The 18,199-nt window shown below is 42.5% G+C and overlaps 1 protein-coding gene across 2 annotated transcripts in view; it reads left to right on the top strand.

Moving 5' to 3' along the window:
- mgarpa (mitochondria localized glutamic acid rich protein a) overlaps window positions 1-17,616 on the top strand; it is a 65,442-nt gene extending 47,826 nt beyond the window's left edge. For both annotated transcript variants that reach the window (XM_055643475.1, XM_055643467.1), the window contains one exon: window positions 5,010-17,616. In XM_055643475.1, the coding sequence (XP_055499450.1) occupies window positions 5,010-5,191 (182 nt within the window). In that variant the 3' untranslated portion in view covers window positions 5,192-17,616. The remainder of the gene's footprint in view (window positions 1-5,009) is intronic.
- The last annotated feature ends 583 nt before the right edge of the window (window positions 17,617-18,199 follow it).

Here is an 18,199-nt window from a genome sequence, read left to right as displayed (position 1 = left end):
GCTTCAGACACATTTTTTTCACACATTTCAAACTCAAGATGAAATATTATGATGTCCTTAGTAAATTAGGTGAAAGAAGCATCTGACTTTGGCTAGAGCTGTGATGAAAAAATATCCATCTGCTAAAGTAACTAGATAGTCAATGGTCAGTAACTACTGGAATAGTTTCAGCCTTCAAAACATAATTTTGAATTCAAATGTTTTACATTATAAATGTAGAGAAATAGCTCAATCCAATTATTGTATTTGTAAGTACAGGCAGTACCTTGGTTACATAATGGTGCCATTCCTGAAAGCTATTCATAAGCCATTTTTGGTCTGTTTTCTACAGTAATCCATATCCTATTGCTCTACATACACTCACTATAATTCTTCCATGTCATCAAATATGCACCATAACTACCCATAATTGACCGAATATGCTGTATACCTTTGTTAATGAATGCCACAAAGCATTGTATTATTATTATTATTTCTTGAAAAAATCTCAAAAAATGTATGGGATAATTTGCGACAAATTTAATTTCCTTAAAAGTCAGGTCTTCTGCAACCCGCAAAGCCTGCATTTCGCAAATTATACAAAGCAAAACCAGCATATTTTTCCTAATTAACCTGTAAACTGTATTTAAATTAAAAAATAATAATTTTTACAATTATGGAATCTTTGGTGTAACTATTCATATTTATTCGTTAGTACCAGAGAGGAAACAGTGAGCAGCTAATTCCAACATTACTTTAGGTAACAAAAGACAAATTTCCATCTTGGAGTATCTTTTGGATGTTGGATCTTTGAACTTTTTTTAATGACGGACAATGGAGCCATAGTATGTAGGAAGGAACTGCAGATGCAGGTTTACACCAAAGGTAGACACAAAATGCTGGACTAACTCAGCGGGACAGGCAGCATCTCTGGAGAGAAGTAATGGGTGATGTTTCGGGTTGAGATTCTTCTTCAGACTTAGGTAAAACTGGGCCATGCGGGACTGGGGAATGATAAGGTTGGAGGCTGTGGAGGGCAGACAGCTCAAAGTGATAAAGTCAGAAATGATCTGCGAGGCGTAGTAGGTTGATAATGGATAAATAGTAATTTATTTCCCAAGATAGTCTGCTTTCATAATAGTTTATTAATAATGTGCAAAATGCACTTTGAAGTAGTTGTTCCCCAGATTTTCAACATTGGAAAGTAGGATGACTGATGTAAATGGGATGACTCATGCAAAAATGTTATTCAACTACTGTCATTTCTTTATTCCCCATTATCACTTCTCCTGCATAATTCTCCAGTGGTCCAATGTCCATTCTTGCCTCTTTCTTACTCTTTATAGAACTGAAGAAACTCTTGCTATTTTTTATATTATTGGCTATCTTTTATATTATTTGTATTTCAACTTTTCTCCCCATATTGCCCTTTTAGTTACCTTCTGTTGCTCTTTAATAACTCCCAATCCTCGGGTTTCCCACTAATCTTTGTTATATACATTCCTAACCAACAGAGCTACCCCACCCGCTCTGCCCACCTTTCTGTCTTTCGGATAGGACGTATAATCCTGACCCTGACATATAACCCTGTTTACTTGGGCATCTTTTTAAGAGAATATTCTTCTTGTACAGTGTATACTAGCCCATCCATTGCCAGTGAGCATCTCTGGTGATTATGATCACGTGGTCTTCTGATACCTACATACCTTCAGTTCCAAGTAACTTTCATTGGACAATGTGTAAGGTTGAAAAAAAATGTTGTTTTTTATCCCTACTTCCACTGGTGCTGAAATTGTTTTTTTGCATCCAACTGCAGCTATCACAATAGACAATAGACAATAGGTGCAGGAGAAGGCCATTTGGCCCTTCAAGCCAGCACCACCATTCAATGTGATCATGGCTGATCATCCCCAATCAGTACCCCGTTCCTGCCTTCTCCCCATATCCCCTGACTGCTATTTTTAAGAGCCCTATCTAGCTCTCTCTTGAAAGCATCCAGGGAACCTGCCTCCACCTGAGGCAGAGAATTCCACTCTCTGTGAGAAAAAGTGTCTCCTCGTCTCCGTTCTAAATGGCTTGCTCCTTATTCTTAAACTGTGGCCCCTGGTTCTGGACTCCCCCAACATCGGGAACATGTTTCCTGCCTCTAGCGTGTCCAAGCCCTTAACAATCTTATATGTTTCAATGAGATTCCCTCTCATCCTTCTAAACTCCAGAGTGTACAAGCCCAGCTGCACCATTCTCTCAGCATATGACAGTCACGCTATCCCGGGAATTAACCTTGTAAATGTACGCTGCACTCCCTCAATAGCAAGAATGTCCTTCCTCAAATTAGGGGACCAAAACTGCACACAATATTCCAGGTGTGGTCTCACTAGGGCTCTGTACAACTGCAGAAGGACCTCTTTGCTCCTATATTCGATTCTGCTTGTTCTAAAGGCCAACATGCCATTTGCTTTCTTCACTGCCTGCTGTACCTGCATGCTTACTTTCATAGACTGATGTACAAGGACCGCCAGATCCCGTTGTACTTCCCCCTTTCCCAACTTGATGCCATTTAGATAGTAATCTGCCTTCCTGTTTTTGCTAACAAAGTGGATAACCTCCCATTTATCCGCATTAAACTTCATCTGTCATGCAGCTGCCCACTCCCTCAACCTATCCAAGTCGCCCTGCATTCTCATAGTATCCTCCTCACAGTCCACACTGCCACCCAGCTTTGTGTCATCTGCAAATTTGCTAATGTTACTTTGAATCCCTTCATCCAAATCATTGATATATGTTGTAAATAGCTGCGGTCCCAGCACCAAGCCTTGCGGTACCCCACTAGTCACTGCCTGACATTCTGAAAGGGACCCGTTAATTCCTATTCTTTTGTTTCCTGTCTGCCAACCACTTCTCTATACATGTCAGCACTCTATCCCCAATACCATGTGTCCTAATTTTGCCCACTAATCTCCTATGTGGGACCTTATCAAATGCTTTCTGAAAGTCCAGGTACACTACATTCACTGGCACTCCCTTGTCCATTTTCCTAGTTACATCTTCCAAAAATTCCAGAAGATTAGTCAACCATGATTTCCCCTTCGTAATTCCATGCTGACTCAGAGCAATCCTGTTACTGCTATCCAAATGTGCGGCTATCTCATCTTTTATAATTGACTCTGTCAGGCTAACTGGTCTATAATTCCACATTTTCTCTCTCCCGCCTTTCTTAAAAAGTGGGATAACATTAGCTACCCTCTAATCCCCAGGAACTGATTCTAAGTCTATAGAACATTGGAAAATTATCACCAATGCATCCACGATTTCTAGAGCCACTTCCTTAAGTACCCAGGGATGCAGACAGACCATCAGGCCCTGGGGATTTATCAGCCTTCAGTCCCATCAGTCTAGCCAACACCATTTCCTGCCTAATGTGGATTTCCTTCAGTTCCTCTGCACCCCAGATCCTCTGGCCACTACTATATCAGGAAGATTTTTTGTATCCTCCTTAGTGAAGACAGATCAAAAGTATCTGTTCAATTCATCTGCCATTTCCTTGTTCCCCATAATAAATTCACCTTTTTCGGTCTTCAAGGGTCCAACTTTGGTCTTAACTAATTTTTTCCTCTTCACATACCTAAAGAAGCTTTTACTATCCTGCTTTATATTCTTGGCTAGCTTACCTTTGTACCTCATCTTTTCTCCCCTTATTGTCTTTTTGGTTATCTTCTGTTGTTCTTTAAACATTATCTAATCCTCTTGCTTCCCGCTCATCTTTGCTATGTTGTATTTCTTCGCTTTAATTTTTATACTGTCCCCGACGTCTCTTGTCAGCCATGGTCGTCCCTTTCTCCCCTTGGAATTTTTCTTCCTTTCTGAACTGATCCTGCACCTTCTGTATTATTCATAGAAACACCTGCCATTTTTGTTCCACTGTCATCCCTGCTAGTGTATCTTAGTGTAGCTCCTCCCTTATGGCCCCATAGTCCCCTTTATTCAACTGCAACACTGACACCTCCGATCTACTCTTCTCCCTCTCCAATTGTCGATGTTATGGTCACTGCCTCCTAATGGCTCATTAACCGCGAGGTCCTTTATCAAATCCGGTTCATTACATAACACTAAATCCAGAATTGCCTTCTCCCTGGCAGGCTCCAATACAAGCTGTTCAAAGAATCCATCACAAAGGCACTCGACAAAGTCCCTTTCTTGGGGTCCAGTACCAACCTGATTTTCCCAGTCTACGTGCATGTTGAAATCTCCCATAACAACCACAGCATTACTTTTACTACATGCCAATTGTAACTCCTGTTTCAACTTGCGCCCTATGTCCAGGCTACTGTTTGGGGGCCTGTAGATTAGTCCCATTAGGGTCTTTTTACCCTTACAATTCCTTAGTTCTATCCATACTGACTCCACATCTCCTGTTTCAATGTCACCTCTTGGGACCTTTCACTGGGATCATTAATACCAGACGATGCTGAACACTGTTGGCGCTGCCTAGGATTACTAGTATAGCACCAGACTCTGCTGAACCTTTGTCATACATTCTGTGCATACAATCAGTTGATTGCAGTGAGTTGGCAGTCTGTTTTACTTCATTCCTTTGACTTAAACGGAATTAAAATCAATGGACTTACAAATAGTGGTTGCCTCCATTAGTTGTGCAAAACACAAAATTTACAATGCAAAATCAATATCTGCACCTTTGTGCAAGAGTAGATTCTGCAAGTAGCCCTGCATTTAGGGCGAGGTTTCCCTTCAAACAAGACCAATGTTTTTTAAGAAGGAACTGCAGATGCTGAAAATCAAAGAGACAAAAATGCTGGAGAAACTCAGCGGGTGAGGCAGCGTCTATGGAGCAAAGGTTTGAAGAAGGGTTTCGACCCGAAACATTGCCTATTTCCTTCGCTCCATCGATGCTGCCTCACCCGCTGAGTTTCTCCAGCATTTTTGTCTACCAATGTAATATCTCCCTCCAAACAATACCAATGTAATATCTGGATATGTTTTAATTTGCCATCTGGAACTGTCGTTAAAAACAGATGATTCCCAGACTTCTGAAGAGGTTGAAGCTGATGCAGAGACTCTGGAGTCAACAGCAGTGGAGGAGGAAGTCCCTGCGGCTAACATTGTTGAGCAGGTTGAAAATCTTCCAATGGTTGCGGAACCCAATATGATGCCAGAGGAAGACGAGGCTGAGACCCCAGCTGAACAGGCACAGTAGCTACAACAGAACAAACTAAGAACATCCTTCCTGATAATTTATTTTGAAATATAAAAATATCCATCATGATATGAATCTTTTTCTCAATTTACCCTTTTCCTCACATTTGAGTTTGCCACCACTTGGAAGCTGGAAAGGTTGCAGAGAAGATTTAGGAGGATGTTACCAGGACTCGAGGACCAGAGCTATAGGGTTGAGCAGGCTAGGACTCTATTCCTTGGAGTCCTTATAGACGTGTACAAAATAATGAGGGGAATAAATCGGGTAGATGCACAGTCTTTTACCAAAAGTAGGGGAATCAAGAACCAGAGGACACAGGTGTAAGCTGAAATGTGAATGATTTAATATATACCTGAGGGATAACTATTTTACACAAAGGGTGGTGGGTGTATGGGACGAGCTGTTAGAGGAGGTAGTTCAGGTACTATTATAGCATTTTAAAAACATTTAGACAGGTACATGGATAGGACAGGTTTAGAGGGATATGGGCCAAACATAGAAAGGTGGGACATGTTGATCGGTGTGAACAAGTTGGGCCGAAGGGCCTGTTTCCACGCTGTATGACTCTTTGACTATCATACTTGCCCTCTTTTATCCCTTCCCTTCTGCTTTCTCTCCCCTATGTGGGCATACCCTTGCTCTTGCACAATTTGATTATTCCCATCTCTTAATGACAGCCAGAACATTTCTGATCACCTCTTTATATCCCCCAATATCTCCAACCAACCCCACCCCCCTTTTCCAAAGATGCTTGTTCACCATTGTATCTCTGCCACTGAATCTCTTCAAACATCCTCACCCTAAGGTTGTTGATGCCCTCTACCTATCTTTCTCTAGCACTGGGCCTCATCCTTGATGCCTTGTTATCTGAGGATGATTAAGTACTTGGAGTCATAGAGTCATACAGCACAGATACAGGCCCTTCAGCACAGTTCGTCCATGCTAATCAAGATGTCAATAGACAATAGGTGCAGGAGTAGGCCATTCGGCCCTTCGAGCCAGCACCATTCATGGCTGAACATCCACAATCAGTACCCCGTTCCTGCCTTCTCCCCATATCCCCTGACTCCGCTATTTTTACGAGCCCTCTCTTGAAAGCATCCAGAGAACCGGCCAGAGAACAGCCAGAGAATTCCACAGAGAATGTCCCATTAAAGCAAGTCCCATTTGCCCATGTAACTCAGCAAACTCAACTGTGTGGTGTTACTCAAGAACTTAGTGTTTATCTGATAGCATCATAAAGATATTAGGAATATCAATATATTACAGAGGAGCAACATTCAAAAGTGGGTTGGCAACCATAGGAGATGCTTCAACAACATTGATTAATTCCTTTACTTGAGACTGAAGATTTACCCAACACTGGTCTATTTCATCATAATTTCATAGAAACAGAAAATAGGTGCAGGAGGAGGCCATTCGGCCCTTGGAGCCAGCACTGCCATTCATTGTGATCATGGCTGATTGTGCCCTATCAATAACCCGTGCCTGCCTTCTCCCCATATCCCTTGACTCCACTAGCCCCTAGAGCTCTATCTAACTCTCTCTTAAATCCATCCAGTGACTTGGCCTCCACTGCCCCCTGTGGCAGGGAATTCCATAAATTCACAACTCTCTGGGTGAAAAAGTTTTTTCTCACCTCAGTCTTAAATGACCTCCCCTTTATTCTAAGAGTGTGGGCCCTGGTTCTGGACTCGCCCCACATTGGGAACATTTTTCCTGCATCTAGCTTGTCCAGTCCTTTTATAATTTTATATGTTTCTATAAGATCACTCCATATCCTTCTAAACTCCAGTGAATACAAGCCTAGTCTTTTCCATCTTTCCTCATATGACAGTCCCGCCATCCCAGGGATCAATCTCGTGAACCTATGCTGCACTGCCTCAATCACAAGGATGTCCTTCCTCAAATTAGGAGACCAAAACTGTACACAATACTCCAGATGTGGTCTCACCAGAGCCCTATACAACTGCAGAAGAACCTCTTTACTCCTATACTGAAATCCTCTTGTTATGAAGGCCAACATTCCATTAGCTATCTTTACTGCCTACAGTACCTGCACGCCAACTTTCAGTGACCGGTGTACAAGGACACCCAGGTCTCGCTGCACCTCCCCCTTACCTGACCTAACCCCATTGAGATAATAATCTGCCCCTTTGTTTTTGCCGCCAAATTGGATAACCTCACATTTATCTATATAATATTGCATCTGCCACACATCTGCCCACTCACTCAACCTGTCCAAGTCGCCCTGCAACCTCCTAACATCCTCTTCACAGTTCACACTGCCACCCAGCTTTGTGTTATCCGCAAACTTGCTAGTGTTGCTCCTAATTCCCTCTTCCAAATCATTAATATGTATGGTAAACAGTTGCGGCCCCAACACTGAGCCTTGCGGCACTCCACTCGCCACTGCCTGCTATTCTGAAAAGGACCTGTTCACTCCTACTCTTTGCCAACCAATTTTCTATCCATATAACCATATAACAATTACAGCACGGAAACAGGCCATCTCGACCCTTCTAGTCCGTGCCGAACACGTATTCTCCCCTAGTCCCATATACCTGCGCTCAGACCATAACCCTCCATTCCTTTCTCGTCCATATAACTATCCAATTTATTTTTAAATGATAAAAACGAACCTGCCTCCACCACCTTCACTGGAAGCTCATTCCACACAGCCACCACTCTCTGAGTAAAGAAGTCTCCCCTCATGTTACCCCTAAACTTCTGTCCCTTAATTCTCAAGTCATGCTCCCTTGTTTGAATCTTCCCTACTCTCAGTGGGAAAAGCTTATCCACGTCAACTCTGTCTATCCCTCTCATCATTTTAAAGACCTCTATCAAGTCCCCCCTTAACCTTCTGCGCTCCAAAGAATAAAGCCCTAACTTGTTCAACCTTTCTCTGTAACTTAGTTGCTGAAACCCAGCAACATTCTAGTAAATCTCCTCTGTACTCTCTCTATTTTGTTGACATCCTTCCTATAATTAGGCGGCCAAAATTGTACACCATACCCCAGAGTTGGCCTCACCAATGCCTTGTACAATTTTAACATTACATCCCAACTTCTATACTCAATGCTCTGATTTATAAAGGCCAGCATACCAAAAGATTTCTTTACCACCCTATCCACATGAGATTCCACTTTCAGGGAACTGTGCACAGTTATTCCCAGATCCCTCTGTTCACCTGCATTCTTCAATTCCCTACCATTTACCATGTACGTCCTATTTTGATTTGTCCTGCCAAGATGTAGCACCTCACACTTATCAGCATTAAATTCCATCTGCCATCTTTCAGTCCACTCTTCCAACTGGCATAAATCTCTCTGTAAACTTTGAAAATCTACTTCATTAGCCACAACCCCACCTATCTTAACCATATAACTATATAACCATATAACAATTACAGCACGGAAACAGGCCATCTCGGCCCTACAAGTCCATGCCGAACAAATTTTTTTCCCCTTAGTCCCACCTGCCTGCACTCGTACCATAACCCTCCATTCCCTTCTCATCCATACGCCTATCCAATTTATTTTTAAACGATACCAATGAACCTGCCTCCACCACTTCCATCTTAGTTTCATCTGCATACTTACTAATCCAATTTACCACACCATCATCCAGATCATTGATGTACATGACAAACAACAATGGACCCAACACAGATCCCTGCGGCACCCCACTAGTCACTGGCCTCCCACCTGACAAACAACCATCCACCATTACTCTCTGGCATCTCCCATTCAGCCACTGTTGAATCCATCTTGCTACTCCACCATTAATACCCAACAATTGAACCTTCTTAACCAACCTTCCGTGAGGAACCTTGTCAAAGGCCTTACTGAAGTCTATATAGATAACATCCACTGCTTTACCCTCATCAATTTCCCGAGTAACCTCTTCAGAAAATTCAAGAAGATTAGTCAAACATGACCTTCCAGGCACAAATCCATGTTGACTGTTCCTAATCAGACCCTGTTTATCCAGATGCTTATATATATTATCTCTAAGTATCCTTTCCATTAATTAGCCCACCACTGACGTCAAACTAACAGGTCTATAATTGCTAGGTTTACTCTTAGACCCCTTTTTAAACAATGGAACAACATGCGCAGTACGCCAATCCTCCGGCACTATTCCCGTTTCTAATGACATTTGAAATATTTCTGTCATAGCCCCTGCTATTTCTACACTAACTTCCCTCAATGTCCTACGGAATATCCTGTCAGGACCTGGAGACTTATCCACTTTTATATTTCTCAAAAGTGTCAGTATTTCCTCTTCTTTGAATCTCATAGTTTCCATAGCTACTCTACTTGTTTCCCTTACCTCACATAATTCAATATCCTTCTCCTTGGTGAATACCGAAGAAAAGAAATTGTTCAATATCTCCCACATCTCTTTTGGCTCTGCAGATAGCTGTCCACTCTGACTCTCTAATAGACCAATTTTATCCCTCGTTATCCTTTTGCTATTAATATAGCTGTTGAAACCCTTTGGATTTAATTTCACCTTACTTGCCAAAGCAACCTCATATCTTCTTTTAGCTTTTCTAATTTCTTTCTTAAGATTCTTTTTACATTGTTTATACTCCTCCAGCACCTCATTTACTCAATGCTGCCTATAATTATTGTAGATCTCTCTCTTTTTCTGAACCGTGTCCAATTTCCCTTGAAAACCATGGATCTTTCCAATTTTTACTATTTCCTTTCAACCGAACAGGGACATAAAGATTCTGTACTCTTAAAATTTCACCTTTAAATGTGCTCCATTTCTCTTCCACATCTTTCCATAAAACAAACTTTCCCAATTTACTCCTTTTAATTCCTTTCGCATCTCCTCAAAGTTAGCCTTTCTCCAATCAAAAATCTCAACCCTAGGTCCAGTTCTGACCCTCTCCATAATTATATTGAAACTAATGGTATTGTGATCACTGGTCCCGAGCTGTTCCCCAACGCATACCTCTGCCACCTGACCCGTCTCATTTCCTAACAGGAGGTCCAGCACCGCCCCTTCTCTAGTAGGTACCTCTATGTATTGCTGCAAAAAACTATCCTGCACACATTTTACAAACTCCAACCCATCCAGCCCATTTACAGAATGTGTTTCCCAGTCTATGTGTGGAAAATTGAAATCTCCCACAATCACTACCTTGTGCTTACTACTAATATCTGCAATCTCCTTACATATTTGCTCTTCCAATTCTCGCTCCCCATTTTGCGGTCTATAATACACCCCTATAAGTGTTGCTACCCCTTTCCCATTTCTCAGTTCCACCCAAATAGCCTCCCTAGACGAGCCCTCTAATCTATCCTGCCAAAGCACTGCTGTAATATCTTCCCTGATAAGCAATGCAACACCTCCACCTCTTGCCCCTCCAATTCTATCACACCTGAAGCAACAAAATCCTGGAATATTTAGTTTCCAATCACAGCCCTCCTGCAACCATGTTTCACTGATCGCCACAACATCATACTTCCAGGTGTCAATCCAGGCTCTAAGTTCATCCACCTTTCTTACAATGCTCCTAGCATTAAAATATACACATTTAAGAAACCCACCCTCTCTTATTCTCTGTTTATTGTCTTTTTCTTCTCTCTCCCCTACATTTTGGGTTCGAGTGCTACCATTCTCTGCCTCCTGCCTCACGCACTGACTGCTAGCTTTCCCAATTTGAGTTCCTCCCCCCAACCATACTAGTTTAAAGTCTCCCCAGTAGCCTTTGCAAATCTCCCCGCCAGGATATTGGTCCCCCTCGAGTTGAAGTGCAACCCGTCCTTTCTGTACAGGTCGCACCTTCCCCAAAAGAGGTCCCAATGATCCAGAAACTTGAATCCATACCCACTGCACCAGTCCCTCATCCACTCAATTATCCTCCACCTCGCTCCATTCCTACTCTCACTGTCGCGTGGCACAGGCAGTAATCCTGAGATTGTTACTTTTGCAGTCCTTCTCCTTAACTCTCTACCTAACTCCCTAAATTCTTCTTTCAGGACCTCTTCTCTATTTTTACCTATGTCGTTGCTACCTATATGTACCACAACCTCAGGCTCCTCTCCTTCCCATTTCAGGATTTCTTGGACCCGTTCAGACACATCCCTGACCCTGGCACCAGGGAGGCAAACTACCATCCGGGTCTCCTGTCTGCGTCCACAGAATCACCTATCCGACCCCCTGACTATAGAGTCGCCTATTACAATTGCCCTCCTCTTCTTTTCTTTAACCTTCTGAGCAACAGGACCGGTCTTTGTGCCAGAGGCCCGGCCGCTGTCGCTGCCCCCAGGTAGGCTGTCTCCCCCACCCTTACTCAAACATGAGTACTTATTTTCCAGGTGTACAGCCACCGGGGTACTCACCAGTCCCTGCCTCTGCCCATTGCCCTTCCTAACTGTGACCCAGTTTTCTGTCTCCCGTGGTTTTGGAGTGACCACCTCCCTGTAACTCCTTTCTATGACCTCCTTGCTCTCCCTGAGCAGACAGAGGTCATCGAGTTGCTGCTCCAGGTTCCTAACACGGTCCTTTAGGAGCCCCATCTCGACGCACCTGGCACAGATGTGGACGTCTGGAGGGCACTCAGACTCCATGACCTCCCACATCTGACATCCAGAACAGTAAACTGCCCTGGCCCTCATTCTCCCCCTTATCCTGGATACAATACAAAGCCTTACCCGGGATACAAGCCAATCAGCTGCTTCCTCTAGTCCGTTTGACCAATCAGAGGCTTCCACCAGCCTCCTTAATTTGAAGTGTGATCTGCGAATGGAACGTTGCAGATTTTAGCTCCTCCCTCACCAACGGCTCCTGGGCCTCTGTTGAAACAAGCCCCGCGATGTGTTTTTGAACTCACCACACGGACGTGGCTCCTCCCTCTGTAATGGCTCCTGGGCCTTAACTCCCAGAATCCTTAACAGCTCTAGGTAACTCCTCCTCACACCAACGGCTCCCCGGGCCATGTCACCACCCTACCCCCAATGCCATGTGCTCTAATTTTAGTCATTAGTCATTAGTCTCCCATGCGGGACCTTATCAAAGGCTTTCTGAAAGATTAGATACACTACATCCACTGGCACCCCTTCATCCATTTTACTTGTCACATCCCCAAAAAAATCCAGAAGATTAGTCAAGCATGATTTCCCTTTCATAAATCCATGTTGACTTGGACTAATCCTTTTACTGCTATCCAAATGCCCCATTATCACCTCTTTAATAATTGACTCCAGCATCTTTCCCACCACCAAAGTCAGGCTAACTGGTCTGTAATTCCCTGTTTTCTCTCTCGCTCCTGTCTTGAAAAGTGGGATAACATTAGCTATCCTCCAATCCACAGGAACTGATCCTGAATCTATAGAACATTGGAAAATGATCACCAATGCGTCCACTATTTCTAGAGCCACCTCCCTGAGGACCCTGGGATGCAGACCATCAGGCCCAGGGGATTTATCATTCTTTAGTCCCATTAGCCTACCCAATACTATTTCTCGCCTAATGAAAATTTCTTTCAGTTCCTCTACCCCCTTAGATCCTCTGTCCTCCAGTACATCTGGGAGATTGTTTGTGTCTTCCTTAGTGAAGACAGATCCGAAGAACCTATTCAATTCTTCTGCTATTTCTTTGTTGCCCATAATAATTTCACCCGTGTCTGCCTTCAAGGGACCCACATTTGACTTTGCTACTCTTTTTCCCTTAACATATCTAAATAAGCTTTTACTGCCCTTCTTTATATTCCTTGCCAGCTTCCCTTCGTACTTCATCTTTTCAGCCCGTATTGCCCATTTTGTTTCCTTCTATTGACCTATGAAAGTTTCCCAATCCTCTGGCATCCGGCTACTCTTTGCTTTTACATCTTTTCTTTTAGTTTTATTCTATCCCTAACTTCTCTTGTCATCCACGGTTGCCTCCTACTCTCCTTCGGCAACAAATAGATAAAAAATGCCAAACTAGTAGCATTGTAATTTGTTCAAAATATAGCCATCTAAAGTATACCAGGATGAAATATCTGATAGTACTAGCAAAATATGGTATTGGATTAAAATGACACTTGATAATTAATGAAGATCTTGGTTCAGGGAAAATAAAGGGATTTCTAGAAATCGATTGTGAATTGCAGTGTTCAATAATGAGAACATCGCAAACAAAATCATTGATGATAATAGGTTTATTTGTTCCATCTCTGTTACAGATGAGCTGATTTTTCACATTTGTCAGCATGATTGTTTGGATCCAACAAATAGTGTTGCAAAGATGATGCGCAGACAATCTGCAATGTCTAGGATGGCAGAATGGTCTCATAGTAATTTATTTCTTAGTTTACATTCTATGCTATAGTGCAAATTTATTATTTCAACCAGGGATAGGCATTATGCCATAAGATTAGGATTGTGCAATGATTATCTCTGTCATTATACTTATACTTCAGATTTCTAAATGTATATTAATATTATTGATAAATAACTAATTGCAAATATTTTTTTTAAGTTTCTAACTAGAGTGAATAATGTAATTATGTAACAAAGGACAAATATATTACAGTGGAGCAAGATTCAAAGTGGGAGGGCACCAGAGGAGATCTTTGGGGAGGAGTGCAGCAGTAGAGTTGCTGCCTCACAGCGCCAGAGACCAGGGTTCAATCCTGACGATGGGTGTTGTCTGTACGGAGTTTGTACGTTCTCCCTGTGACCACATGGGTTTTCTCCGGGTGCTCTAGTTTCCTTCCATATTCCAAAGAGGTACAGATTTGTTGGTTAATTGAGTCTTTACTCAGAGAGTGGTGGCTGTGTGGAATGAGCTTCCAGTGAAGGTGGTGGAGGCAGGTTCATTTTTATCATTTAAAAATAAATTGGATAGTTATATGGACGGGAAGGGAATGGAAGGTTATGGTCTGAGTGCAGGTATAAGGGACTAGGGGAGAATATGTGTTCGGCACGGACTAGAAGGGTCGAGATGGCCTGTTTCCGTGCTGTAAATTGTTATATGGTTATATGGTTAATTGACTTCTGCAAGAAAAAATGTCCTTAGTGTGTAGAAATCTTTCTAACCTTACATCAATAACAATACAAATTCTTCCACTCCTCAAGTCGTGGATTGCTACTAAAATTACGCTCGCAGCGAAAGTGATAGTGAGATTGGTTTACACAGTCAAAGAATAAATGTGGTAATTACAATTTCTATAGTTGCTTTGGTTCAACTCGAGATTAGCATACAAACTTAAAGCACATGGTATTGGGGGTTCAGTATTGATGTGGATAGAGAACTGGCTGGCAGACAGGAAGCAAAGAGTAGGAGTTAACAGGTCTTTTTCAGAATGGCAGGCAGTGACTAGTGGGGTACCGCAAGGCTCAGTGCTGGGACCCCAGCTATTTACAATATATATTAATGATTTGGACGAGGGAATTGAATGCAACATCTCCAAGTTTGCGGATGACACAAAGATGGGGGGCAGTGTTAGCTGTGCGGAGGATGCAAGGAGGCTGCAAGATGACTTGAATAGGCTGGGTGCGTGAGCAAATGCATGGCAGATGCACTATAATGTGAATAAATGTGAGGTTATCCACTTTGGTGGCAAAAACAGGAAAGTAGACTATTACCTGAATGGTGGCCGATTAGGAAAAGGCGAGATGCAACGAGACCTGGGTGTCATGGTACACCAGTCATCGAAAGTAGGCACGCTGGTGCAGCAGGCAGTGAAGAAAGCGAATGGTATGTTAGCATTCATAGCAAAAGGATTTGAGTATAGGAGCAGGGAGGTTTTCTACTGCAGTTGTACAGGGTCTTGGTGAGACCACACCTGGAGTATTGCCTACAGTTTTGGTCTCCTAATCTGAGGCAGGACATTCTTGCCATAGAGGGAGTACAGAGAAGGTTCACCAGACTGATTCCTGGGATGTCAGGACTTTCATATGAAGAAAGACTGGATAGATATGCATATATATACATACATACATATACACACATACATACATGCGTATAAGTACGCATATCTACGCATACCTCGCTAGAATTTAGAAGATTGAGGGGGGATCTGATAGAAACTTACAAAATTCATAAGGGGTTGGACAGGCTAGATGCAGGAAGATTGTTCCCGATGTTGGGGAAGTCCAGAACAAGGGGTCACAGTTTAAGGATAAAGGAATTTTAGGACTGAGATGAGAAAAATATTTTTTACACAGAGAGTGGTGAATCTCTGGAATTCTCTGCCACAGAATGTAGTTGAGGCCAGTTCATTGGCTATATTTAAGAGGGAGTTAGATGTGGCCCTTGTGGCTAAAGGTATGGAGAGAAAGCAGGTACAGGATACTGAGTTGGATGATCAGCCATGATCATATTGAATGGTGGTGCAGGCTCGGAGGGCCGAATGGCCTACTCCTGCACTTATTTTCTATGTTTCTATGTTTCTAACTCCTTGGAAATTCGGAGGGTCATTTCAAGGTACCCGTACCACTAAAATCAGTGTTTTTCACTCTTGTCCACAAAGAAGAGGGACCTGAATCTAACAACGTCGCAAAACTTGAATCACAACTGGGCCATTCAGCCCCAGCCTCTTCCACTATTTTAGAAGAACACCAACTGCTCCATTACTTCATATTGCCAGCCCCTGGTACTTTCATAGCATCAATTAACGAATGTTAAATTAACAACTTTTGCCCAGAGGTTTGTCTTCCAACTTCTCTGATGAAAAGTCAGAGAGAGGTCTGAAGAAAGGTGTTGACCCGAAATGTCACCCATTCCTTCTATCCAGCTGTCCCGCTGAGTTACTCCGACATTTCGTGTACATCTTCACTCATGAAAGTATTGACTCTAATTTTTCCGTATTCAACAGTGTGACAAGTGCAGTAGCACACATGTTGTGAAAATGATTGCTGTCAAGTTCACTTAACGATAAAACATTTTCAGCATCTCCATTGTAAAAATGATTCCAGGGACCCTGTCCATCTCCCAGCAAAAATAATTCCTATTTCTCTTTCCCATCAAATTCTTTCAATACCTTTAACCTTCAATCAACTAACTTCTTTGTAGGTCAGTTCTGCTGGTCACATGGTGTTGTACTCAACCTAACCTCAAAGTAGAACCTTAATATGGAATCAAACAGCAGATGCCTGTCTGCAGATGTTGCCTTTCCCGCTAAAATACTCCAGTACTTTGTGTCCTAGAACCTTAATAGTTCTTACCAATCAGTGAGAACATTATACTCAATTGTTTTGAGTTAATTGATGCACAACTATTGTTACAGGGAGAAGGCAGGAGAATGAGGTGTGAGGAAAAAAATTGATCAGCCATGATTGAATGTGTGTGTGTGTGTGTGTGTCTTTCTGCCAGACTTGTGGGTGCCAGCCTTTGATTCGTTGCTACGCCAACACCAGGCCCAGAAACGCCAAGATTTTTTCCATTTCGGTAGAGATTTCACTTTTCATTCCAAGTATCCACTCCTCATTAAATTTTGTACACATTTTTGATAAAATCCTTCTCCCCCCCCCCCCCCACTCACTCATTTTGTCGCCTCCTGCTGGCCAGTGACCATAACGGCTGCTGGCGCCCGCCTCTCACCTCAAAGACGCCATTTAAAAACAGCCGCACTGCTGAGTCCTGGAATCTTATCTTCGGGAACGGCTTGAGTTGGAGGACCACGTCTCCCGTGGGGGCTACGAGTAGGGAATGGCTGCGTTGGGGGAGCAGACCCAACGTGCCTGCACTTGGTCTAGTATATAGTAAAGCACTGTTAAGGGCCTGTCCCACTTTCACGACCTAATTCAAGACCTCTGCCGAGTTTGCCCTTGACTCATACTCGCAGCATGGTCGTCACGAGATCGTAGGAGGCTGTGGGTAGGTCATAGGAGGTCGTGATGCTCATCGTAGGTACTCGTGGCATCACGTAGGTCGGCTCGTTTTTCTAGCATGATGAAAAATGTCCACGAGTAAAAAAGGTCGTGAATTAGTCGTGAAAGTGGGACATGCCCTTTAGGGTATTAACTAAATCTGGATCATTGCTCAATTTCAAAGCTAATACTTACTTGTTCTGGACATATTATTTCCGAAGACCATCACAAATGAACTTAGTGGCTCTCCTTCAACAGCAATGGCAAGGGTGAAGGTAATACCATTGCTGTTACTACACTGTGAAATTGACAGTAATTTATGAATTTTCCCTGCGAACACAGTTCTCCAAACAATCGAGGGTGCAGGCAGTGATTTTCCCTTCTCTAAAACTTTCAAGGGAAATCAGTTGAACTGGTGAATATTTCGAGCAATTACCAAACGAAAATATGAAGTTTAGTCATGAGGTCTGAATTTTAAGGGATTCCAAGCCATAATTAGTAGACTCTTTTGGTTTATAAAAAAATTAAATGCAAATTGTAAATCCTTCAAAAATGTTAAAAAATATATAATAAACCAAGAAATAATAAACATGAATTGTATTGTAAAAATGATTTTCATTCTTTTTGATGTTTGTGCATTGATATTAAAAGGTCTGTAAAATATTTCAATTCTCATCTATGAATTAAGCTTTTACTTTCCTGGCTTGGCAAACTGAGAATTCTTTAATGTGTTTGCTCAGCCGGTTTGATGACATCGTGACTGCTGGACGCTGGTGGTCTTTTGAAACTGAAACCTCGTGAGAACTGATGTTGGAAAAAGGTAGAACTGCCGGTCAGAGATTGAAATATCTTTCTGAACAAGTTATCAGTTTGGTGTTGAGCACCAGGGCAAGAATTAAGTCCATCATAACATTAAAGGCAGTAACATTTAAAATTAATCAAATCAACACTTATTTTTTATTTGCAATAATAACCATATAACCACATAACAATTACAGCACGGAAACAGGCCATCTCGGCCCTACAAGTCCGTGCCGAACAAATTTTTTTTCCCCTTAGTCCCACCTGCCTGCACTCATACCATAACCCTCCATTCCCTTCTCCTCCATATGCCTATCCAATTTATTTTTTAATGATACCAATGAACCCGCCCCCACCCCTTCCACTGGAAGCTCATTCCACACTGCCACCA

The sequence above is a fragment of the Leucoraja erinacea genome, chromosome 1 (genome assembly GCF_028641065.1).
Source record: "Leucoraja erinacea ecotype New England chromosome 1, Leri_hhj_1, whole genome shotgun sequence".
Classification (NCBI taxonomy): Eukaryota; Metazoa; Chordata; class Chondrichthyes; order Rajiformes; family Rajidae; genus Leucoraja; species Leucoraja erinaceus.
This window is presented reverse-complemented; position numbering and strand designations above follow the sequence as displayed.